This window comes from Tenrec ecaudatus, chromosome 16 (genome assembly GCF_050624435.1).
Source record: "Tenrec ecaudatus isolate mTenEca1 chromosome 16, mTenEca1.hap1, whole genome shotgun sequence".
NCBI lineage: Eukaryota > Metazoa > Chordata > Mammalia > Afrosoricida > Tenrecidae > Tenrec > Tenrec ecaudatus.
In genome coordinates this window covers 106,275,992-106,301,784 of record NC_134545.1, presented here as the reverse complement: position 1 = coordinate 106,301,784, position 25,793 = coordinate 106,275,992, and the positions used below count along the sequence as shown (strand labels likewise).

At 50.3% G+C, this 25,793-nt stretch overlaps 1 protein-coding gene across 1 annotated transcript in view; it reads left to right on the top strand.

The window, feature by feature from the left end:
- The window catches only part of CPXM2 (carboxypeptidase X, M14 family member 2), a 104,853-nt gene that overhangs the window by 56,561 nt on the left and 22,499 nt on the right, over window positions 1-25,793 (top strand). Inside the window, exons 5-7 of the mRNA XM_075533481.1 lie at window positions 12,374-12,458; window positions 13,313-13,463; window positions 20,760-20,848. Of these exons, the coding sequence (XP_075389596.1) occupies window positions 12,374-12,458; window positions 13,313-13,463; window positions 20,760-20,848 (325 nt within the window). The remainder of the gene's footprint in view (window positions 1-12,373; window positions 12,459-13,312; window positions 13,464-20,759; window positions 20,849-25,793) is intronic.

Below are 25,793 nucleotides of genomic sequence, written 5' to 3'. Positions count from 1 at the left end.
AGATGAATGTTGCCCCCGCTATAATCCTCTTACCAGAAGTTTCTGATCTCCCTGAAAGTATCTAGCCATTTTGTCAGTTTTTCAAAACTACTATGCCTGGTCATTTTAATTTCAGAGAAAAGGAGATTTTTCAAAATGGAAGGAAATTAAAGAAAAAGATTCTTCCGGGTACACATTTTATTCTGCATTGACCTGGACCTCCAAATGGTATTGCAAATGGTGGCCAGTTGAATATACAAGTCCCCTTTACTCAGTATTGCTCTTGGCTGGAAAATGTCACATTTGTGGTAATAATGTCATTGGTGGAAAAGATCAGGTGTCAAGCTGCGGTAGTGTTAGAGCTCTGGGTGTGCTAACCCTCCTGACAGCATCGCTGTAATGGACCTGCTTATTGTCACTTACTGTCATCTACCCAAGTCGCTGTTGACTTAGACCGCTAATATCAAGGTCAGAGCTTTAAATCCGCTGGCTGTTCCACAGCACCAACAGGAGGCTTTCTTTTCCACAGAGGTTTAAAGTCTTGAAACTCCTGTAGGGTTGTATGTGAGTTGGAATCAACTCGGTGGTAATGAGTTTGGTGATTTCTCCTCCTCCTCCTCCTCCTCTCTTCTTACCACTACACTACACATGAGAACATTTCCCTTGGGTTCATCAACTGGCTGGTTAGAACCTGGCAAGCTGTTGAGCCAAGTTCTGTGGCATTCAGAGGACTGTGACACTTCAAGTCCCAAGTTGACTGTAGCCCATCTTGTCCCTTTGGGCACCCCAGCTGGCAACATGCAACCTTCATACAACATGGCTTTTGGTCTGTTGATAGCATTTCCCCTGTCTGGTAGAAAACCTGCTATTTTCTATCAAGGTCTACCTTTCTGGGGGAGCCATTCATACCTCGTTAAATCTCAATCATGGTTGAGGGTGGGGCTTAGTCCACAGTCTTTCTAGGCATTTTAAAAGGTTAAAATAATGGATCCATTTCATAGAATTCATTATGTTTTTCTTTGGAAAGAACCTTGTGATTGCCATTTTTTCCCTTTAAAGTCCACCTCACAGGTAATTTTCAATCTTTTAAAAAAATAGCAGTAGCTTGGCTAGCAGCAAGGCCCAGTGGCAACACACCCAGAACACACGGTGGCGAAGGAAGAAGAGTGGGAGACTTTCCAGTTTTCCTTATAAAACTCCACTGTATCCCTCCTCCGAGAAACACCGTAAAATATGAACTCGTAAGAGCAAAGGAAAACAGATGCTGTTTTTTAGTCTGGCTTTAAGTTTATAACTATGATCTAAATTGGGCTCCATTTTTGCAAGCAGTAGAAGAAAATGACTGCAGGATGGGTGGAAAATATTAGAAAGGAACAGAAGAACAGAGCAGGAAGGAGAAAGAGAAATATGGGGATGATTTTTGGTGGAGCAAATCACATACGTGGTTTAAAAAGTCAAATCGCACTATGAGACTTCTAATAAAAAATAGTAGCCTCTACCCCATGCCCCGAGAAAGGTGTGCATCGGGGTTGTGTTGTGTCATCATACTTGTTCATTCAATCTGTACACTGACCAAATAATTGGATAGGCTGGATTACAGGAAGAAGAATGTGGCATCGGGAGGAAAGCTTGCTTATTAACAATCGCAATATGCAGATGACACAACTTTGCTTTCTGAAAGGGAGGAGGACTTGAAGGACTTGCTGATGAAGATCAAGGATTGTAGCCTTCAGCATGGGCTACAACTCAATGTAAGGAAGACCAAGATAAACAAGAAGCAACACAGCCCACCTGGAAGAAGCACACCAACCTGTGTGACCATGAGGTGCTGAAGGGATCAGTTATCAGGCATCAAAGAACAAAAAATCATATCATTGTGTGCTCACCTTCCCGACACAATCACTGAGGACAAATGGGTACATAAGCAAATGTGGTGAAGAAAGCTGATGGTGGCCGGCTATCAAAAGATATAGCGTCTGGGGTCTTAAAGGCTTAAAGGTAAACAAGCAGCCATCTGGCTCAAAAGCAACAAAGCCCACATGGAAGACGCACACCAGCCTATGAGATCATGAGATGTCGAAGGGATCAGGTAGCAGGCATCATCAGAACAAAAAATCAAATCATTGTGAATGATGGGGAGTACAGATTGGGGGACCGAAGAGCCATCTGTAGGCAACTGGACATCCCCTTAAAGAAGGGTCACAGGGAGAGATGAGCTAGTCAGGGTGCAGTGTAGCAATGATGAAACATACAACTTTCCTCTAGTTCCTAAATGCTTCCTCTCCACCCCCACCCCACACTATCATAATCCCAATTCTACCTTACAAATCTGACTAAACCAGAGGATGTACATTGGTACAGATAGGAACTGGAAACACCGGGAATCCAGGACAGATGATCCCTCCAGTACCAGTGCTGAGAGTGGTGATACCAGGAGGGTAGAGGGAGGAGGGGGTGGAAAGGGGGAACTGATTGTAAGGATTTGCATATAACTTCCTCTCTGGGGGATGGAAAACAGAAAAGTGGGTGAAGGGAGACCTTGGACAGTGTAAGTTATGACAAAATAATAATAATTTATAAATTATCAAGGGTTCATGAAAGAGTGGGGAGCAGGGAGGGAGGGGGAAAAATGAGGAGCTGATATCAAGGGCTCAAGTAGGAAGCAAATGCTTTGAAATGATGACGGCAACAAATGTACAAATGTGCTTAACACAATGGATGGATGCATGGATTGGGATGAGAGTTGTACAAGCCCCCAATAAAATGTTTTATTTTGTTTTTTAATAAAGGAAGACCAAAATCCTCATAACTAGACCAATCGTTAACATCATGGTAAACAGAGAAAAGATGAAAGTTGTCAATGATTTTGTCTTGCTAGGATCTGAAATCAATGTTCATGGAATCAGCAGTCAAGACCTCAAAGGACGCACTTGGGATTTCTTAATTAATGTTCTTCATTTCAGCTCTCTGGGATTTAATATCCTTTGCAATGGCTACACAGGACTCACAGACAAAATTCCTGGCTAAAGAGTTTACTATTCACAACTTGTAGTGCCAGTGAGAAATGCTCAGGGTCAAGTTGTTTTATCAGCACATGCCACAAAGTTCTTTCACGCCTTCTAATAAATGCAGAAAGAAACAGATCGCTCCTCTGTAAGCCACAACCCTAAGGCAGTCAACTCAAGCTTGATGGGTCAGCAAACCGTTCCTGAATGAAGTAATCTTCAGCCCGAAGGCCCCCAGTTCACTTGCATGGGTCAGCAAGCCCAACTCCCCCAGTTAAGTGCCCAGTGGCACCCTACTCTGCAAGCCAGCCCCCGGGAGGAAAAGCCCCCAGCTCTACTTGCTCTGTGGGTTGGGTAGTCCATCACTCTGTCCCGTGCTCTGGTTCCTGGTTCTGCTGCTGTTCCTCTGAGGGTATCACTGTCTCTGGATCCCAGGAGGTTCACTGGGCAGGAACCTTGGGTCCAGAGGAAATCCGTCCTCCTGCTTATCAACACAGCAGGATGCCACTCCGGTGAATCTTGTTCACAATTACTCACAGGTGGTTCCTGTCAATAATCTCTCCCCTACCTTCTTATCAGACTCATGCAGGAAACAGTCATCTGGCGGGTGTTGGAATCAATGTGTTTGCATCAGGGTGCCAGAGAGAATATTGGAAGTAACACAGATTGACAAAAGAACAGCAACAACACGTCTGTCCTGGAAGAAGCACTGCTAGAACGCAAGACTTCCTCTCAGCTACTTTATGAGATGAGGGGTCATCTACGTGACATGAGGAGAGACCAGGCCCTGGAGAAGGACACCATGCTCGGTCAAGTAGGACAGTGGGAAAGAGGAGGACCCCGAGGGAGTGAGACTGACTCATGGCTGCAGCCAAGGGCTCAACCAAAAGCACAATAGCGACGGTGGCACAGCACCAGGCACTGCCCTGTCCCGTTGTGCGTAGCGTCGTTCCGAGTTGGAACCAACTCAAGAGCAATTAGCAAGGATACCCCGCACCCTGAGTCCCAATTCTTGTTTCCTGCGACTGCTTCTTTCCGTTGTTTCTACTACTTTGTTTTGCTCCACCTCTGTAAGCACATTCATTCATTCTCTTTCCTCGTCGACTCAGCTATTATTTATGTAGCTGAGTCATGTAATGCACTGTAATTACATCTCAGAACCTTTCATTTGGTTCCTTTTCAAATCTGCCTGGTCTTTTTTTGTTCTTAGGCCTGGTAATTTTTATGGCCCCTCTCTCTCTCTCCTTTTTCTTTGTTTTAAAATTCTGTGTTTTACTTCTTTAAACATGTTTCCTATTAAAGTGTTTAAAAACCAATCTATTGGAGCCAGACAACCTAAGTTTAAGTTCTGGTTTTATCACTTACATGGTTTACTGCACTCGGCATGTTATATAACCTTTTGGATTCACCACTCAAACTTTTTAGCGTCTTGGCCCTCGTTGTGCCACATACCCTCATCTACGATGAAGGATTAATATCATCCAGGTCAGAAGGTCATCCTGAAGATCAAAACACATGAATAGTTGTAGAGGCCTCCAGCAAGGTATCTGACACATGATAGGTACTCCATAAATCTTCGAGGAAGGAACATAAAAAATATATATATAGTAGTTCCAAATGTTAAAATCCTCTGGGATATAAACTTGTGGCTTTTTGTTTCTGCTGCCTCTTTCTTATGGCAAATGTTTTCTTGTGAGTTTAATTTTAAAAGGAATTGCGATGGAGTGCAATGGAAGCCGGGAGAGCTTAAATGGAATGTTTGTCCCCTCTGGAGAGAATTGCTATGTGTTTCTCTTGGGTCTACTGTTCTGAGACCATTTGAGCCTCCCTTTGAGGGGTTAGGACACTCCGTTCCTGGGGGTGCTCCCCCAGACGGTGTTGTGATCCCAGCACCAGTTATTTTCCCCTGAGGCAACTCTGGCTTTTTGTTTACTCGGTGCTTTTTATTCTTGTTTTTAAAGCATTCTGGGGCTTTCCCCCCTTGTCCTTTTCTCTTCCATTTTCCTCTACCTTGAGGATTTTCTGTACCTGCTTGCTTGTTCAGGGCTCACTTTGGGATCTGGGTTGGCTGCTGGAAGTCTCCGCAGGCATGTAGGTCACCGCTTCCTCGACTCAAAACCTTACTGGGTTTTTATTAAAAGCACACAGACATCATGTAGTTCAATGTCAATGAGCCCTAGTGGCGCCAGCTACGCACTCGGTTGCTAACTAAAAGGTTGTTGTTGTTGTTAGATACCAGTGAGTCAGCTCCAACCCAGAGCGACCCTCTGGGCAATGAACAGAACACTGCCCAGTCCGGCGCCGCCCTCACCGCGGTCCCTGTGCCTGAGCCCAGTGTGACAGCCACTGTGTCTGTCCGTCTCACTGCGGGCCTTCCTCTTTCTCGCCGCCCCTCCACTGGACCAAGCATGATGTCTCTCTCCAGAGACAATATGGCCAAAGTGTATCAGATGAACTCTCACCCTCTTTGCCTCGACTCAGTGCTCTGGTCATACTTCTTCCAGGACCGAGCAGTTTGTTCTTTCAGCAATCCATGAGACCGTCAGTGTTGCTCTCCAGCAGCACCATTCCAATGCACTTTCCTGGGTCTTCCTTCTTTTCCTAAAAGGCGGGAGGATCGAACTCACCAGCTCCTCTGCAGCAGAAAGCTGTGGCCACCTGCTCCCCACACTCCTTCCACCCCGAGACTGCAGCATTGGAAGCCCTACAAGGACACATGGTGCCGGGGCAGTGGGTGTGGGTAGTAAAATATCTGAGTGCGTTCCGAGATCTCCCCCATTTTATGGAGCTGAGGGAAGGCGGGTCGGAGGGTTGTGTGGCCATCGTAGCAAGGTGGCCTCTCCTTCTCTTTTTGAGGCAGGACATTGCCTGGAGCCCAGAGAAGGAGCGTGGCCTCTTCCTCATTCCCAGCACCCAAGCCTAGGACGCCAGCTCTTTCTCTTACCTTGGCCGGCCTTGCTCTGACTGGAAACTGCCAGGAGCGGAGAATGAAATGTCAAGGTGGTTTTGTGATACAGAAGGAACCCTTTGAGGGAAATGGAAGGAAGTCACAGAAGTGCTGAGAATTTCAAACCTTCCCCGAAGGTTGGAAGATGGAGACACTTGGACCTTATGGCTCCCGTCTCCTTGGCTGTGTCTCTGGTAACAATGGCTGGGCCTGGCATCACAGGCTAAGACATGCAGCTTCTGTGCTCAATGAGGAAGGAGCCTGTTGCGTTCACTATCCTGCCCCCTGCCTCCTTCCTTTGCTTCACACCCGGCGACCTTGCTGTCTCTCCTCCTCATCACGGCACTGAATCACACTCTCTGCCAATTTTCCGTTTACTTCCCAGTCTTCGCCATTAACCTGCTCAACCCCTCACTGAAAGGCTCATGCATAATTTACCTTTATCTTCTGAGAGCCAGCACGGTGTCTGTCACAGAGCTGCTGCCAGACTTAACCCATTCCCCGTGGCTTCAGTCTGCGCATGCCGATCTTTCATTTCAGATCTTTAAGGCGCCACTCGGCCCCACGACAGCGTCAGACTGACCTGAAAATTATCTATCAGCCTGGATGAACAATCGTCCTCATTTTAATTAAGAATGAATGCATTCTTCATTCCTTTGTGACCGTGATAAATCGTTACCACAACGAAGGCACGAAGGGTTAGGATCGGAGATTACTCACTCTCGGGATGTGTCTGGAGAGAGCTCCTGAATTCCGTGACAGTTCAACTTGTGATCTTCTCTGTGGGCTGTGCACTTGGCAGCCTGCTAATTATAGTGTGGTCTGATTGGCAGTGTCTGCTTACGGAGCAAGCAGTTCCTGTGTTCTAGGTACCATGCTCAGAACTCTGTTCATGACCTCATTCAAATCTCGGTCATCCCACCAGAGGTAGACCTCTTTTCAGAAATGGTGCTCAGAGGCCACCTGACTCCCACACGGGTCACAAAGCCGATTGGTAAATGCTCTCTGATGTCATCTTGAACCTCTTGACCTCAAGTCTCGCGGGCTCAACCCGCCTATGGGAATCTCGCTCCAGGTAGAATGAATACGTAACCTTATTATTTTCAGAAAGGTTAAGCAGTTTGTCAGCTTTACATGGGAAACAAAAATGGCGAATTCGAACTAAATTGGTTAGTGCTCATTTTTTGACTCATGTTCATGTTACGCAGTAATAGTTTTAAAATGGGTGTGTGGATATGACTAAGTGCGCACATATGTAGCTTTTGCTTCTATTAAGACACTTACCAAATTATGAACAGGCACGGGCCCAAGCACATATCTCTGAAAAGCAGAGTGGACTTTCCCACAGTCTTTGGGCATGAGGTAGCAATGTCTTAATGGGCTTTCAGTGAAAGCTCCGGAGAGTCCTGGCCCTAGATGTGAGGATGAACGATGGCGGAGCTGAGTCTATGATTGTGAACTGATGCCCTATGCTACCTGCTTAGCAACGGGGATTAGCAAGCTCTTCTTGGTGGAAGAGAAGATCACTGGAAGCTTCTACAGATTTTTGAAAATAAACGTTCAGCACTCAACATAAACTTACGTGACATTGGAGGACAGCATGAGCAATAAGCAAGGGAAAAGACACAATAGAATTAGACCCACCCCCAGGTGATCCAGTGTTTGCAGATAACAGACAGGGGCTTGAATGATTTAAAATTTAAATATGATTGCTTCAGTTCTAGATATCCACTTAAATTCTTCTAGAGATGCGAGTCTCATCTCTACGTCCATTTTGCTCATCTTTTCCTCGACAATCGACAATAGTAGCTTTAGAAGCCAGCTGAGAAGTTTAGGGTGCAGGGAGTCTAGTTCAATGGTGCGAGAACCATTTGCAAAGAGGAAGGCAGCAGGGTGTGCAGGATGGAGTCAAGGTCATTGGAGTGTTCACGTAGAAGTCCTGGATGCGTTTGGCTGTGCATGTTCTTACCACAAAAGGGGTTTGCAGATATTAGCTATCTAATGACTCGTGACGTTTAGAATCTAGAGAGCATTAAAACGGAATTACAAAATCGTGCAGTCGATGGCACTGTCGATCTACATAAAGCGCTGTACGACTGTAGCATTCCCATGGAGATGTAAAATAAAACTATGATAACTCAAGGATGCCTGCTGTCCTCTTTAGGGTCATCCTGAAAAGAATAATGTATTGGCGTATAAGTAGTACGCCAAGAAAGGGGAAATGGGATAAGAAAAATCGTTACCAAAAGCAACTCTGCCACGCCGACTCATAGGGACCACACAGGACAGGGTAGAACTGCCCTTTGGGGATTCTGAGACCGCACCTCTTCACAAGAGTAGAGCGCCTTGTCTTCTCTTGCAGAGGGGCTGGTGGTTTTGAACTGCTGACCTTGCAGTTAGCAGCCCAACAGGTGCCCCCAGGGCTCCTACCAAATAAAAAGATAATGAAAATGAAATAGGCAAGTCAAACAGAAAACAAATATAAGATAGCCGCTATAAATCCAAATGCCAAAACAATTATATTACATTCATGTGGACCCTTTTCTCCAATAAGAGGCTAATGTTATTATTTTAAACTGAAATCTGTACTAGTTGTAAGAGATAGAGTACAAATATGAGGAGATAGAAAGGCTAAGAGTAAAAGGATGGAAAGACGAACAATATCATGCAAGTACTAGCAAAGCCAGGTTAGCCAAACTTTATCAGACAAAGTCGATTTAAGGGCAAGAAGCAGAGAGGAGGGAGTAATAGATTTTCCATCATGGATTGTGGAAAGAAGTGGCTGGACACTATTCTGCACACGGATATGATGTGGTGCTACAGCAGCTATAGGACCCGACTATAACTCGCCATTTTCTCTGGGAACTCTGAGATATGTGTGCAAGGTGAATGTATTCTCATGTCTTCCAGGAGGCCCTCTTAGAACTCACCAGTTACCATAAGAGCTACCCCAAAGCCAGACCTGTTGCTGCTAAGTCTATTGCAGCTCACAGCCGGGAGCTGCCCGGGGGGCACAGGAACAACTGTGAGGGTGTGCAGGACCACGCAGTGCCTCCCTCCTTCTGTTGTGCGTCAGGTTGCTGTGGGGGGAGCCCACTCAATGGCACCTAACAACACAACAGCCTGAGCAGAGAGTGTCCTTAGGTTCTCATCTTTGCCGAAGTCGGCTGCCACGTCTTTCTTCCTACTACCTGTTGCTCAGTAGCCAAGCACTTAACTACCATGCCACGAGGACACCCTTCCCAATAGACAACACCTATGGAAACAACACGGACTGAGGTGGTTCCAGCAGAGTGAACCAGCTAAGTGAAAGCCAGCAGCTGCACCCGCCCAAGGACCCCGTGGCTTCTTGTTGCTCCGTACAGTCGAGCTGGCGCCAACGTAGAGCAGCAGCCCAGTGTGCCACAGAATGAAACACTGCCCAGACCTGCACCGCCCTCACAAACGTTCCTGTTTGAGCCCATTGTTGCAGCCACCGTGCCAATCCCTCCTGTCGTAGGCCATCCTCATTTCCGACGCCCCTCTACCTTACCAAGCACGATAGCCTTCTCCAGAGACTGGTCTCTCCTGATCAGAGGTCCAAAGTACGTTGCCTGGCAAACAGTAAACTCATACTTGACTCAAACAGAAAGCTCTGACTCAATGGCCAACTATTGAGACACCTCTGAGTGTAAGGAGGAGGGTGTCTGATATGTCCGCTGCTTGCAGCCTGGAGTGAGGTCCCACCCAATGTAGTACCACAAGGAAAAGGAAGAGCTACACATGCCCGTGTCCTCAGACGTCATGATCAAGTAAATCCAATAGAACAAACAGGGATGGCCTGGGAACACTGCCCCCTGGGAGCATGGCTGTGCCTTTCCTGAGACAGAAGACCGCCGTGCTGGGGACAAGGTTGAGGGTGGGATGGTGGGGTAAAGAGATGAACCAGTTGATCTAGAGTAAGCTGTGTATCTGTAGTTTAGAAGAGTGCTCTGATGCATGTGATTATTTCCTGATTAAACAAACATAGGGAGCCCTGGTGGTGTAGTGGTTCTGCATTGGGCTGTACTCCGCAAGGTCAGCAGTTCGAAACCACCAGCCATTCCCGTGGAGCTTTGTACCTCTGTAATGAGGTAAAGTCTCAGAAGCCCAGAGGGGCAGTTCTACTCTGAACCACAGGCTCCCTCTGAGTCAGCGTTGACTCGATGGCAGTGAGTTTATCCACATATCGACAGTACACGTGTTCTTCTTATCAAGTTGTTACTTGGCTCTCATTTCCTTTTACCCCCCCCCTCTTTTCCCTTGGGGCACTTGATTTTAATATGCCTGCCCTCCCCCATTGATTTGCTGAAGGAATACTAGTGGTGCAGTGGATTAGACATTGGGTTGTGAGTCCAGAGGTCAGCAGTCCAAACCCACCAGGTGCTCCGTGGGAGAGAGATGTGGCAGTCCGCCTGCATCCACATAGAGCACAGCCTCAGAAATCCCATGGGTGCAGTTCTTTCTGCCCTGCAGGGTTGCTATGGCTTAGAATCTACTCCCTGGCAGTGGTTAGGCTTGATCTGTCACACGCAGGCAGGACCATTTTCTCTCTTTTAAAATGTACAATCTTCTTTGGAGTCAAAGGCATCCCCAATCCACCCCTATCAGAGCAGAATGCAGCTCTTTCTTCTGATGAGTCAGCCATGGGCTTGATCCCTGGGCAGGGAGTGGGGGAGGGGGGAGAGGAGTGATGGAGATTCATCTACGGTTGCAGGTCATCTGGAAATTTTGGGAATCCGGTTGCTCCTGTGGCAGAGGTTAATTGTTCAAGGGACTGAGCTGCTGCGGAGCTGCTTTCACACAGGTACACTGAATGCGTCCACACCTGCAGCCACGGCTTGGTGCGGGAGTGGGACTCCTAGCTGGCCTTCCGACCGAGCCATGGGGCCAAGAGCAGAGAAGGTGTGAGAGGCATGTTTGTTTCCAAGCGATTCGTAGAAACATGCCTACGAATACATTCTTGACAACTGAGTCCAATGTACTGGAACCAGTACAGCCGGCTGCCCTCTCTAAATACCCTTTTCGGAGACAGTCATGCCTCACACGGAAAGCCAATGACCTTGCCCGGCTAGCTCTGTCTCCTGAGTCCAAGGAGATGGGCAGAGAAGACAAGCAGGTGTCCCGAGTCCTCAGCAGACTCAGACGTAATAATTTAAAACTTACAAGATGGAAGCAGGGGTTTCTTAGGAAAACGAAGCAGCAAGAAAACATGTGTTTTCTGCATAAAGGGTTGTTTTGCCCAAGCCTCGCCGAATGACCTCCACACCCGAAGTCAGATGCCGGCTATCTTAGCGCTATTTTGCTTTCAGTGCAGGAGGACAAGATGGCAGGTGTCTGGCTTTGGGGCCAGCTCGCTCGGGAGTCTCGCCGGATGGGGGTTGTCTAGGTGGCTGTGTCAGCCAAGGGGGAACACAACCCTCTCTCAGAGACGCAAGCTGGTATTTTTTCCCGGTGTGTTTGGACCCAGTTTGTTACATTCCCAAATTAGTTTTCCAAAGGAAATGTCTGGACCGGTGTCGTAATCCTCTCTTGAGCCAATCTTGCCACCTGGCACCCCTGTTCAGTGAGGAGTGTGTGATGGGCGTGCACTGAGGGCCAGCAAATGCTCCGTGTAGGCCTAGATGTTGGTGTCTGTCTATCTCCTTGGGTGTGGCCACTGTGGCGAGCTGAGGGCCAGGCATGGTAGCCAGGCAGCCACTTAGTGCTCTCGGTAATAGGTTAAGGGTGTGCTCCGTCCGTTCCCATAGATGGGAAAGCAGTGGCAGGGGTGGATGGGTTGTACAGTGGTGACGTGCTGGACTGCGACCCTCAGGGTCAGCAGTTGGAACCCCCAGTGGCTCTGTGGGTGGAAGATGAGGCTTTTGACTTCCAGTGCTCGTCTCGGAAACCCGCAGGGCAGTTCTGTCCCAGCCTAAAGGATCACAGTGGCTCGTCCGTCATCCGCTCGACGGCAGTGAGGGCTCACCCACTGGGGACCCGGCTCTGATGAGGTGCATTCTGTGTCTGGCTGCTACTTGCTTCTCGGTGACAGCACCACATGGAATAGGTTGGCCATTGTCATTGTAACGTGGGAAGGAGGGAGGAGGCTTTGTTTTCTTTTTTTTTTTAATGCGTGTTTAAAATTGTGAATTAGCTGGTGGCGGGGTTTGCATTGCAGATCATCAGCTTTGCATCCAACAACTTCAGACCACTCTGTCACATACATCCTGCCCCCCACCCCCAGCCCCATATTATGCCCCTCCCACTAGGGATCATTTCATCTCCCTCTGTGGCTCTCCCACCTCCCCTTGGGCCAAGTCAACACCGGTCCACCTTTTAGCCCATCGCTTCATATCCACACCCCTGCTTCCCTCCCTGGAGAACCTCCAAAGCCTGCCCGTGAAGTCGTTGTCTTGGGTTTTTAGGCATTGTTCTCTTGTAGGAGTGACTGGGTAACCTCCTACAAGGTCATGGTGAGCAATGACAGCCACACCTGGGTCACGATCAAGAATGGATCCGAAGACATGGTGAGTTGTTGCTTCCCTCTGAACTCCTCGGCTCCTGGCCATGTGAGGCTCTGTAAAGAGAATTATGCCTCATGCTTCTGGAGGGCCCCCCATTCTGTGGCAGCTCAGGCCAGCGTACATTAGGGTCTGAGAACCAATGACGCATGCCCCTCCCGTGTCCTGCAGCTCAGCACCAAGGGCTGCGCCATATACTCTTCATCTGCGAGAGGCAACATACCCCAGCCACGGATATGCCCCACAGATAGACAGGGCAGAGGGTAGGCTGGAGTCCCTTGCACTTGTTCCATTTCAATAATCTCGAACTTTCTTCAGAGACCCTCATCTTTGAGCTCTGAGATCAGCTCCAGCTCAGCCAGTTCTGGGCAGGTCACTGTCTTACTCAGATTTCTAGTGTGGGGTCCAGTCCAGGGTTGCATCCGCTCCCACCCCAGCCTCATCCTGGTCACCATTTCCTCATCCTCACCCTCGACGCCTATCCGTGCTTGCCAGGAGGAAATGTGCCCGTGGCTCTTCTCCCAAGACGCTGACACTCTTCCCTAGAATCCTGCCTCACCCACTCACTATCCAGCCCCCTTAGGTGTCTAATCATCTCTCTTCAAGGCCAGCACGCATAGCACTTCCCAAGACACCCATTGACTTCTGCACTTAAGGCGCTGCCCCCACAACCTCCCCTGAGTCTAGGGCCTTCTTGAGGGCAGGGTCCAGCCCTGCTGCCGTTTTCCTTTGCCCCTCAATACCCAGCACCCATGGGCTGCTCCCCAGTTGTGTCTTGTGGAGTGACTTAGTTACTGCCTCCTCTTAGATGCCCTGGTACCTGTCAATGTGCCCCCTCGTTCCTCCTTCTGCATGAACAGATATTTGAAGGCAACAGCGAGAAGGAGATCCCGGTCCTCAATGAGCTGCCCGTCCCCATTGTGGCGCGCTGCATCCGAATCAACCCACAGACTTGGCTGGACAATGGGGACATCTGTCTGCGGATGGAAATCCTGGGCTGCCCGCTCCCTGGTGAGTCCCGCTTCTTTGTGCCTGGCAGCGAGGACAGGCGTCCAGCCAAGGCCGACCCGAGTCACCCTGCTGCATGGGGGGGAAGCCCCGGGGCAGAGAATCTGGGTTGGTGGTGAAATGCAGGGGGTGAGCTCGTGAGCAGGAAGACACGACGGGGTGTATCTTCCCTTTGTCATAGGACCTCCCAGGCACAGACCGCTGGACCAGTGTGTACTTCATTGTGCATATTTCACCCCAAATTAAAATAAGTCAATAAAGCCAGAGCCCTTCTCTCAGGTCACAAAAACCCAGCGTGTGTCCCTTGTGAAATCTTTAGAAAGCACGGACAAAGACAATAAAAACCAGCAAGAGGCCATGCACAAGGAATCACTTAACTCCCCCAACCCCCCCCCACCCACCCCCCGGCTTCACCCATGACGTGCGTTGCAAGACTGGGAATTCCTGGTGGTTAATACTCAGATGAGCCCCTGCCCCACCCCACAACAAAAAGAGAAGGAAAGAAAAGGACCCCCCCCCAAAAAAGGACAAAGCTTTAGGGGGGAATGTTTGCCAACACGTTTCATTGTGCGGAGGGCCCTGACTACACTGTGGGATGGGGGTAGGGCAGGAGGTGATGGAAGCGCATTTGAAACTTGACAGTCTTGGACAGCCCACCTCCTGGTGACTGGTTCAAATCCACCAGCCCCTCTTCAGGGAAAAGGATGAAGCTGTCATGAAAGATCTTTACTGAAAGCAGAGACCACCACCAGAGAGATGTTTGCTTGCGTTTCGTTGCCTGTGTAATAAAGGCATGATCCTGCAGGGTCATAACAAACGATGGATGACCTTGAGAAGAATGGGAATTCCAAAACATGTCCGTACGCTCGTGTGGAACCTGTACAGGGATGCAGAGGCAGTGGTGAGAAGGGAGCCACGGAATACCACATGGTTTGCCTTCAGGGCTGCATCCTCCCACTACCCATTCAGTCTGTGTGCCGACCAAATCATCCGAGAAGCTGGCGGACACGACGCGGGAGGTAGCATTCGGATGGGAGGAAGGCTTATTAAGCAACCTGCGGGATGCCCATGGCATGACCTTGCTTGGTGAAAGTGAGGAGGACTTGAAGCCCTTGCTGACGAAGATCAAGGGCTGCACTGAGGATCGGGGGGTGGTTTTGAACTGCTGGCCTGGTGGTTATCAGCCCTACCTATAACCACAACCCAGATTGGGACGCTTCGATTGATTGTGATTCGAAATGTGAATCCATAGGCTCTCTGAGGCCACCTGGGGTTTGTTGTTGTTCTGTTGCCTTGCCTCTGTGTCACTGTACCTGCCCACGACCCTTCCCGTCCTGGGGATCCCGAGCCATGAAGTGGGTCCAGCACAGGGTCCCCTCATTCCGGAAGGTGCTGTGGGCAGGAGCGGGAGCCCTGCCGGGGTTTGGACTTGGACCTCCGTTTGAACTGGTACTGCTGGGATTGCAGTTGGGGCTCTCCACAGTGCTGCCGGGCCCCAGCCCCTCGGTGTCAGGTCAGGACCTTGTTCTTGTCCCACCCACCAACTGTGAGGTCTGCTTCCTTTCAAGGGCAGGACCACCGCTTCTGCAGCAGGAATTCATCTGTTGTTGGGAAAGGTCGAAGGGCAGCCTGTGAGAGCCTTGTGAAGTGAACATTTCCCTCTGTAGTTAATCGTCGCGTGTCGGTTGAGAAGTCCTGGGGCTGTGAAGAGGCTCACAAAGGCAGAAGTAACCTTACAAAGTCTGTTGGGCTTTCCAGGAGACAGATCTCAGTGTTGTACCACACATGTGCATCGCACCCTTCTGCTTCCAGAAGTGATTTTGCCCGTCCGCCCAGGGGAACTGGCTGTTCATGCGTGCCTCTAAGTGGTTGTTGTGTCTGGGGCTGGGGGTGGAGGTGCAGGGCTTCCAGTCCATGCCGTTGCGGTGGGACTAGAGAGCTTCCTCTGTGTTGGTGAATGAGGCCAAGCCAGCACTGTCCCACCTTGTGGCCTCCCGAGCCCAAGGGGACCTTGTGGTCTGAGCTTGCCTCCTGAGACTCTAGTTTATGAAAAATGCACATCCCTTTGCTGCCTTCTGCCCTCTTCACCCCAACTGTCTTCAGATGGTCTCTGTTGGGGGCTCTCACAGAGACCCTTCCGGAAGTTTCTGAACTGGAAAATGGGTGACTGTGGGCCCCTGTTGATAGGACTTCTGAAGTTCAGAAGAGAAAGAAGGCACTCATCGCCAGAGACGAGTTGAGGTGACAGTTCTGGACTGGAGAGCCAAGCTTGCTAGCGGCCAGAGGGAGCATCTTCAGATGGGTTACTGATACGGAGGGATTCAGACTAGGACCTGCTCCACACGCCTCGCCGGTTGGTGGTCCTCCAGTATTTTGTTATGACTGATGGAATTGAAGCTCCTATTGTCTACTTCTTTTCTTTAAAAAGATTTTTTCCCAACAGTTTTCTTGCCATGCAATTCATATATCATACAAGTCGGTAGCTCAGTCAGCTCAAGAAGAGTTGGACAATCGTCCCCACACTCAGTTTTAGAGCATTTCCTTCCTTCTTGTCCTCGCTGTTATTAGCTGCTCAGTCCACGTCCACCCCCAACCCCTCCTGCCACACTCCCTGCACCGTCTTTATAGATTTACCTCCCCTGGATTTCACATACAGAGACATTAAAAGCAAAAACAAAACAAAAACCACTAACAACAGCAACACAGTAGAGCGGATAAAAACCTCAAATGAAAAAGAAGAAAAAATTAAAACTGCTGTCTCTATAGATGTATCTATCCTGGATTTACTATACAGAAAAAATACTGTTTGAAAACCACTAACAACAATAACAAAGTGGAATGGACAAAGACTTCGATTGAAAAGAAAGAAGAAAATAGTAAAAGCTAGAACCAATTTAAATGGCCGTTGAGAGGGATCAAATGATAGGGTGCTAAGTTTTAACTTACTGCATCGTCAGCAACCCGCCTTCCAGAGCATTCTGCATGGTAACATGACGATTCCCATCAGAACCAGCATCTTTTCACACCATTGGCCCCTGGCACAGGAGTGGCGACCCTTTTTATCTGCCAAAGCCCATTTGGATGTTCGGAACATCCTTTCAAGGTCATACTGGTCAAATATGGAATGATCCCACTCTTAATGCGATGGCCGGAGCTGCTTCTCTGCTGAGCCGTGTCACCTTACGGGGTTCCGAAGATCTCGCAGGGTCGCTGAGTTAGAAATCAACTTAATAGCAGTGGGTTTCTTAGGCCGCGGGGGTGTCCTTGGGTGGTGCTAGCGGTTAACACTCTTGGCTGCTAACTGGGAGATTGGAGGTTGGAGTCCACCCAGAGGGACATTGGAAGAAAGGCCTGGCAATCTCTTTCCCCCCAAAATCAGCCACTAGGAACCCTATGGAGCACACAGCTCTACTCAGGTAACACAGGATCCCAGCTGCTGAAGTCCACTGGTTCTGATGGACCATGGGCTTAAAACTCACTCACCTCTTTGAAGATGTCATCAGGAGAGACCAGTCCCTGGAGAAAGATGTGCTGCTTGGTAAAGGAGGGGCAGTGAAAAGGAGGAGGGCCCTCAGGTGATGGATGGACACAGAGGCTACAACAGGGGACCAATGATGAGATTTGGGCAGGGCTGGGCAGTGCTTTGTCCTGTTGTATGTGGGGTCCTAATGGACCATGGCCACTCAGTAGCACTTAATAACAGCAGCAGCAGCAGCAACATCTCTTTATTTTTATTTTTAAAATCATTTTATTGGAGGCTCATATAGCTCTTATCACAATACCTCCATGCATCCTTTGTGTCAAGCACACTTGTACATTTGTTGCCATCATCATTCTCAAAACATTTGCTTTCTACTTGAGCCCTTGGTATCAGCTCCTCATCCTCCCACCTTCTTTCCCTCCCTCCCTCCCCGCTGGTAATTTATAAATCATTAGTTTTTCATGACTTACACTGACCGATGTCTTCCTTCACCCATTTTTCTATTGGCCATCTGAGAGGAGGTTATATGTAGATCATTGTGATCGGTTCCCCCTTTCTCCCCCACCTTCCCCTTCCCTTCCTGGTATCACCCCTCTCATTATTGATCCTGATGGGTTGTTCATCTGTCCTGGAGTCCTTGTGTTTCCAGCTCTGCTCTGTACCTGTATACATGCTCTGGTCTAGCCGGATTTGTCCGGTAAAATTGGGATCATGATAGTGGGGGAGGAAGCATTAAAGAACTAGGGGAAAGTTGTATGTTTCATCAGTGCTATACTGCACCCTGGCTGGCTCGTCTCTTCCTTGTAAGGGGACAAGGGCATGTCCAGTGGTCTCCGAATGGGCTTTGGGTCTCCACTCCGCCCTCTCCCTAACAACACCGCTTTAGACCATCATGTTGGGCTCATCACAGGTCCTCCACCCGCCTTGGCCCCCTCAGAACAAAGGGACACGGGAAGAGGCATTTGTTCCCACTCAAGGGAGCATGGAGGCTGCGCCGAGACTCTTTCAGGAGGCACGCCCATATCCTTGTGCAGACTGCTTGGGGGAGCAAAGACGGAGGTTCTTTTGGGCGGCGGGTTCTGTTTACCCCCCTCTTGTTTAAGCAGTGTGAAGGCCTACCTCGGGCCTGTCCTCGCTCTCGCAGGGAAAGAGCTGGAAAAAATAATTGGAGGGTGTTTGGCTCGACCTGAGTTGCTTTTGCTTTCTTTCCTAGACAGGGTGCCAGGGTGCCCTGCCCTGTGGCCTCTCTCTCAGCCACCTTTCTGTGCTTCCAGCAGAACTGCCAGCAATGCTTTCAAGACTGTTGAGTGGTGTGTTTTCTGCACTGGGGTCTGTAGGTGATTTTTAACTCGTGGCCTCGGTGCTTTCTGAGAAAGCCAGCTCTTGGCGGAGACCTCTGGTCGTGGGGGTGCCTTCCATAAGCTGTGTCTTACGTGGACTGGGAGGCTGGCCCCTGTGGGGCTTCTCCATGCCCTACCTGAAGACCTGCCAGGACCCATGAAAAAGAGGATTCTGATCCATTTGATCTGCTCTGGCCCCCAGCGGCACCAATGGTCAGCGCTAGGTTGCTAACTGCAAGGTTGTTCATTTGAACACTCCTTCTTGGTGGTTCTATTGGAGAGAAGCCCCGACCACTGGCTCCTTCAAAGATCACCACCCCAGACACCCCACGGGAAGCTCAGCTCTGTCCTACAGGGGCACTCTGAGCTGCCATCCACTGAAGGCACCGGAAGGCAAGCGGCCACTGATGCTTGCCCTGGACCGCTTTGTACAGTTACCTGCACTAACACCCACCCCACCCGCACAAGAGGAGGACAGAACAATGACAGATCAAAGCCCGGTGGACAAAGGGCCCCACTGAACACAGAAACCCAACTCCAGGGGCCACAGCGACTGCGTGCATGTGACAGCAGACTGAGCTCCTTAGGGCTTTCAGGGGCTGGTTTCTCAAGAGAAGATTGCCAGGCTTTTCTTCCAAGGAGCTGCCGAGGGACTCTAGCCCGCATCCTTTCAGGAAGCACCATTTGCACCACAGAGACCCTGTAACACGGGGCCCTAGGTCCTGAGGAATGGGACACCCACTGAGGTCAGGGACAGCCCTGCCCACACTGCCTGACTGCTCACCCACCTGCTCAGCCCACCTCTGCCTCCAGAATCGCCCTTTGAGCTCTTTGGCCCCAACCTTGCTGACCAATTGCTCTCCATTGGAAGAAGAGCTGAGCTGTCCAGTGTGTCTAGTACACTCCAGAGGTGCCTGGGGTCCTGGTGGCCACCCACCCCTCCAGCTGCAGGGAAGGTCTCAGGGCTGTGCTGGCAGGTCCCACCACTCGCCCTCACCTTCCTTTTTCTTCCCTGGTCCCTTTGCTGCCTTCTCTGGGGTTCGGTCCTGGCCAGGAGGGACTGTTACGTCAGCCGGTGGGTACAAGGAGGGATCAGGGATCCTGAAGTGACTCTTCTTCCTCCAGCCTGCGTGGACACCCCTCTTCGCATGACAGTCCGCTGCACACAATGGGACCCCAGCTCCCAGGGGCTTAACTATGAAGGGAACCTTTATTACAATGTCACCGGAAGTCCCATGAAAGGTCTGGCTCCAGGGTTGGCTGAGCCAGCATCTACTGATGTTGGGGTTCTCTCTGGTCTCTCCAAGTAGGCCTGGTGTCGTGATGGCTCAGTGCTCTGCTGATAAATGAACGGTTGGCGGTTCAAAGCCAGCAGCCACTGAGTAGGATGAAGATGTGGCAGCCACACTCGGAGAAAGTGATGACACGAGTGACAGGGGGTACAAGGAAGAAGAAAATGTTCTAAAGTTGATTGTGGTTAATGATGGTCCAACTCTTCTTGATATGATTGAGAGATTGGATGGTATGTGGATGAAATGCCTATAAAAATGAGGAGTTGATATCAAGGGCTCAAATAGAAAATATTTTGAAAATGATGATGGCAACATATGTACAAAAGTGTTTGACAATGGATGGATGGATGGATTGTGATAAGAGCTGTAAGAGTCCCCAGTAAAATGATTTAACAACAGCAACAACAGAGGTGGCAGCCTGCTTTTGTCTGGACTGCAGTCTCAGCCTCCCTATGAGACCTCCATGCTGTCTGCACTCTGAGGCTGGTTCCTCTGTAGTTGGGTGATGGCCGGTCCCTGGGCACTGCCACAGCTGAGAGACTCTTGCCCAACAAGACCCTCCCTGCCACTTGAATCAATGGTATGTGTTGGGTGGTGGGAGCTGTGCGCTGATTGTCTCTGGCCAGTCACAGCGAGCCTCTGGAATTAAGATACGAAGTTTTGCTTCCTAGAAGCAAGAAAGAGAAGGTCCCTTAGCACTGCAGGGTTTTGTCAGGGAGGGCTAAGAGGGAGTGACTTCTAGGTAAGCAAGGAGAGGCGTCCAGCATAATCCGAAAATCCCCACGCACGTGAATGTAGCTGTGTCATTCGTCCGCTCATTTCTCTGCTGATTGCTGACTTTCTGACACCCACGAGTAGAGAGATGAGAGAAGGCCCTGATTGCCCCCGTGGGTGGCTGAAGACACCAAGGCAGAGATGGCTGAGTGGCTTGCCCCAGGTTACCCAGTGTGCAAGCCAAAGAGAAGGTCGCTATTTGAACGCAGGGAGCCTGGCCTGGGAGCTCATTCCACATCCTCCGGGCTCCCCGCGGCTTGTTTCTCTCCCCTGTGTGAAGGCTTGACCTTGAGCCCTGGGCTGTGTGGGGCTTGTTTTGCCATCTACCTGCTGCATGAATGAGACCCTTCTTGAGAGACTTCAAGTCCTAGGGGGCAGGGGGCAGGATAAAAATGTATATTTCTGTCTCTAGATCCTAATAACTATTACCACAGACGGAATGAAATGACCACCACTGATGACCTGGATTTTAAGCATCACAACTATAAGGAAATGCGGCAGGTAAGAGCCAGCCTGCGCTGTCTCCTCCCGGGACGTTGTCGGAAGGGCCATCTGCCACATGCCCACAGCACTTCATTCCGTGGTCAGAGATTCAGAGGCCGCCCTATGGACGAGAGTCTGAACCATTAGGTGGTTTACTGGAGGCTCTCGGTGCTTGTCGTGTCACAGTGGAGAGGGGGGCTCCCATGCCCCGTGGAAGGTTCCCTCACTAACACATGGTCCAAACAGAATTTGACTCAGCCGCTTCTGATTCCATACCCTAGTTCTGAAGGATCCCTCTGTGTTGGAGCGATACCATAGCGTGCAGGTGCAGCCCGCGAGGGAAGTGGAGAAGAAACAGGTTATAGGCTCTAGATGGAGACTCTAGAGAGAGTAGTTGGTGTGAGGTGCTGTCTGCTTGGTCCCACCTCCCTCTGGCCCGACGTAGAACGGAAGGCAATGTGGCCCACTCCTGTGCCATCCTCCCCCCCACGGCTCCATTGGAGCCGCTGTTGCAGCCCCTGGGTCAGTCCACCCCATGGAGGGTCTTTCTCTTTCTAATGACCCTGTGCTTTACCGAGCGGGCTATCCTTCCTGAGGTGTCCAAAGTCTCGCCGTCTTTGCTTTGAAGGAGCATTTGGCTGGGCTTCTTCCCAGACAGCTCCATTGTTCTTCTCACAGGTCATATTTTCCGGGATTCTTTGCCAATACATAATACAAGTGCATTTCAGGATTCCTCACCGAGACCATAATGCAAATGCATCGGTTCTTCTTTCGTCAGCGTCCAGCTTTTGTGTGTAAATAATTGCAATGGTTATTATTATGAATAATGACAATGTTCTCGGTAGGTACTGTTGAACTGGGCCTGATTCTTAGTGACCCTGTGCACAACTGAAGGGAACAGGGCTTGCTCCTAAGCCATCCTCATGATTGGTCTCATGTTTGAACCTATTGTTGCAGCCACTGTGTCCATCCATCTTAGCGACGATCTTCCTCTTATTTTGCTTCCCTTTTACTTTACCGAGCACGACGTCCTTCTCCAGGGACTGGCCTCTGTTGAACACATGTTCAAGTACATGAGATGAAGTCTCACCATCCTGCTTCTAAGGAGCATTCTGGCCGTTTCCTCCAAGACAGATGTGTTTGCTCTTCTGGCAGTCCATGGTTCTTTGAGTATTCTTTGTCAGCAACTTAAGTTTCACATGCACGTGAGGTCACGGAACATGCCAGGGCTTGGGTCAGGTGCACCTTAGTCCTCAAAGGAACATCCTTGCTTTCCAACACTTTGAAGAGGTCTAGTGCAGCAGCAGATGGACCCAGTGTGTCATTCGATCTCCTGACGGCTGCTTCCATGAGCATGGATTGTGGATCCAGGCAAGATGAAATCCTGGACAACTTCATTTGGTGATGATAATGCAGAAACCATTCACATAGGACCTTCCCCTTGCCAGATGCGACACTCAACAAGGTCTGGTTAGAGGTACTGACGTGTATCAGTACCTCCAACAACCCTAGTGGGTTAGGGGCTGTTGCTGCCCTGCTACAGATAGGGAAACTGAGCCACAGTCCCTTCTTATTCAAACCAATCCTTCTTCATCCTGGCTGACTATTAGAATGACTTGGGGCTGGGACGATTTGTGAAAAAGCCCATGTGTGAATCCAAGCCCAGGCTCATTCGAGCAGAATTTCTGGGAGCAGTGAGGGAGTCTGAAATGGTCATGGCCGCTGTGAGATTCTGTTGTCCAGTTGGGCTGGAAAGCCACTGCTTGAAACCTTTGCAGCTTTTAGTCTTACCGGAAGGAAATGGCAACCCCAGATGGGTTTTTTTCTCTCCAGATGGAGTTGCCGAAATCGAGTAACTCGGAGCTCTTGGCAACGCTTGCTTGCTTAAGGGTGTAAACAGAGAAGGTGTGGGAACCAGTTAAGATGGTAGGCCCTGCGCTTGGTCTACACATCCTGCTTGGTGGCTGTCCCAAGGGGAGAAGATAACAAACAGGAAACCCTTAGATCCATATGCACCTGGCTGAAGAGACGCGCCACAGAGGCCCGGCCTCCCTGGTATATTCACTGGGCAAGTCTTCTTGCAGGGCAAGGTCACAAGGCTCAAAGGCAGAGCCTCACAGGTGCGGAGCTGAGCAACTGGCCTTGCAGGAGAAGCATCGGTGCTGGAGGTCAGTGTGATCCCCGCCCCCAGCCCAGGGGAGGGATCAGCCTGCTTGTGACCGCTAGGTTTTATGTCAACTTGCACTTGTGTCGGGAAGGGTGGACCCCAACCTGTCAACCAGGTTGCTGTCCCACACGAAGACACTTAAGGCGAGCTGGTGGAGCGGGCTGCGTGACGCTGTGTGACTCTCATCCGCGGGACTTGGCGGTCATTCACCTTTAGGAGGGACGCTGGCATCAGGAGTCCAGCCCCGGAGGGGGAGCCCTCCGAGGTCCCCAAGCCCAGCAGCACTCAACCGGAAACTGCCCAGGGAAGGGCTCTCGAGCCTGAAGGGGGCCCAAGAATGTTCCTGAAATCCAGAAGTGATTTGCCCTTTGGATCCCAGACTCTGGGGACGGGAGAGAGAGACGGCATTTCCCCCACAGGTTCTTGTATGGATCCTGCTGGGTTACTGCCAGAAAAGAAACATTAAAAAGGTTTGTTTACACAACTATTGAAAGAGACGTTTGCCACAAACAAAACATGAGATGGTACAGCAGGAGTGGGAAGCGAGGCGAGACAGCAGACACCTTATGGAGCTGCAAGAGGGCAGTCGCCAGATCATGCGTGGCTCTGCTCCCAGCAAGCTCCTGGAGCAGCAGCAGCAGCAGTGGCCGGGTAGCATTGTTCCTGGCCCAGCGAGTGGTGCAGGGTGGCTGAAAGGAGGGGAGGAGGGAGAAAGATGCCCTGCAAACCCCTTTACTCTGAAGCAGAGTACGGCCAGTATCCCAAGGTGGGTGCTGCAGGTCCTCTTGGTGCTTGTCAGGGTGGATGGTGTGTCTACACATAGGTTGTGTATCTCCTCCCCCTGAGGAGAACGTGGACAAAGACCCTGGCCTTTGTATCAGGAGCCCGGAGTGGGCACTTGATTACATATGGGTAATTGAGGTTGTAACAATCACCGGACTTTGGAAGGAGAGGAAGCTGGTCTGGTTGGCCGTGGTTGGGAAGGACTTTGGTGGCTGATGGGGTTGGCTGCTATGCCAGCATGTGGTTAGGTTGAGACAGGCAGAGATGAATGGGTGCCCGGACCAGAGAGGAGCTGAGGAGTCTGGCCCTGAAATGAGAGAGGGGTGAGTCTGAGTTGGGAAGGAAGTTTGGTTCTGGGAGAAGGTTGAGCTGGGAGAAGGGTTGGTTCTGAGATGAGAAAAAGGCCTGTCTGAGCTGGGAGAGAGGCTGGTCCTGGGCAGGGAGAGGGGCTTGGTCAGCCAACTTCTCACCCTGGGCACCTCTCCCTGAGATTCCTCCCTCTTCCTGGAATTTCTCCTCCACTAGGACAGGTACTGTACACCGTCTCTCAGGTAGCGGAGGAAGGATGGGGCAGGAAGGACTTGGTCTGGTCTCCTCTTCCCCTCGCACAGTAATGCTCTGGACAAACACTGTCACAACCAGTATCCACCGGCCAACAGAAGGTAATCCTCGTCCAGCCGCCCACCCTACAGGACCAGTAGTTCATTTTCCGAATTCCTGCGCAGAGTTTGACGTGCACGCTCACGGCGTTCCCACGGTTTGGGTCATAGAATGGTTGAGGTGTTGCTTGGCTTCTCTGGGCGAATCCTCCGCCGCTAGACATCCATCCTCATGTCTTCACTGGTGCGACTGCAATGTGCAGACTATTCTGATGAGCGCCTGCACCGTCGCTCTCTCCGTGTTTTCCTGGTCTGCAACGTTTCGACGTCTCCCGACTGCAAAGCTGAGGAAACCAGAAAGCACCCTGTTGTCGGCATGTGCATTGTCAATGAGGAAGGAAGACTGGAGGGGAAAGTAGGGTTTAGCAAAGGATATTAAATGTAGCAGGGGCTTCCACAGGAAAGAACACATCTGTCCTGGAAGAAATGTATCCTTAGAAGGGAGGATGGGGACGCTTCATCTCTTACTTTGAACTTGCCAGCAGGAGCGATCAGGCCCTGGAGAAGCCATCATGCACAATAGAGTAGAGGGGCAGCACAAACAGGCCCTTGTGGTGGTTACATAACCTGTTGTCAATTTGAGAGGATTGAGTGAAGGGGTGGAGTTTAGCCTGTCAATCAGGTCGCAGCTTGATGACCTCATTGGAACGGCTAAGGAGATAAATAGCTCACTGGAGGCAGGACACATGCTCACTCCCTGTGAGACATTCCTGTGGAGAAGACACACGGAGCTACACTAGAACCCTGGAGCTGAAGGAGCCACGTATAAACTCCTGCCAGCATTGAGATGGTTCCACTGCCATTGGATCCACAAGACTGGCCTGCGATCATCCTGCATTCAGCATCATTGCACGTTCTGTCTGAGTCTGAAGAGAATTTATAGATTGGTATCAGATATATGGGTTAATATTGGACTGTGGACTTGATCTGGACTGGCCTGGGATGTTTTCTCAATATTCAATGGCTCTCGTTTATAAAGGTCTGTCTTACACACATCTGAGTGTCTGTGGATTTGTTTCTCTAGTCTACCCAGACTGACACAGCCCTCCGTGAGTGACCTTGAGCACAGTGAGGGCCGAGCAGTGTTTCCTTCTGTAGTGCATAGGGCTGCTGCGAGTTGGAGCCAATCGGATGGCACTTAACCACAATGGCAGCAAGAACCGTGCGGCTAAGTTCTTGGGAGCTAGCGAGAGGATGGGCATGACTAGAAGAAGGGGCTCCCTGCTTGATCCCATCAGGAGAGGAAGGGAGCAGCGGTGCTTGCGAGTCAGCAGATGTCAGGGAGAAAACTGATTCCGGTCACAGCTGGGGAAGGAGCGAGGAGAGGCTGCATGGTTTGCAGGTCTGGCTGCTC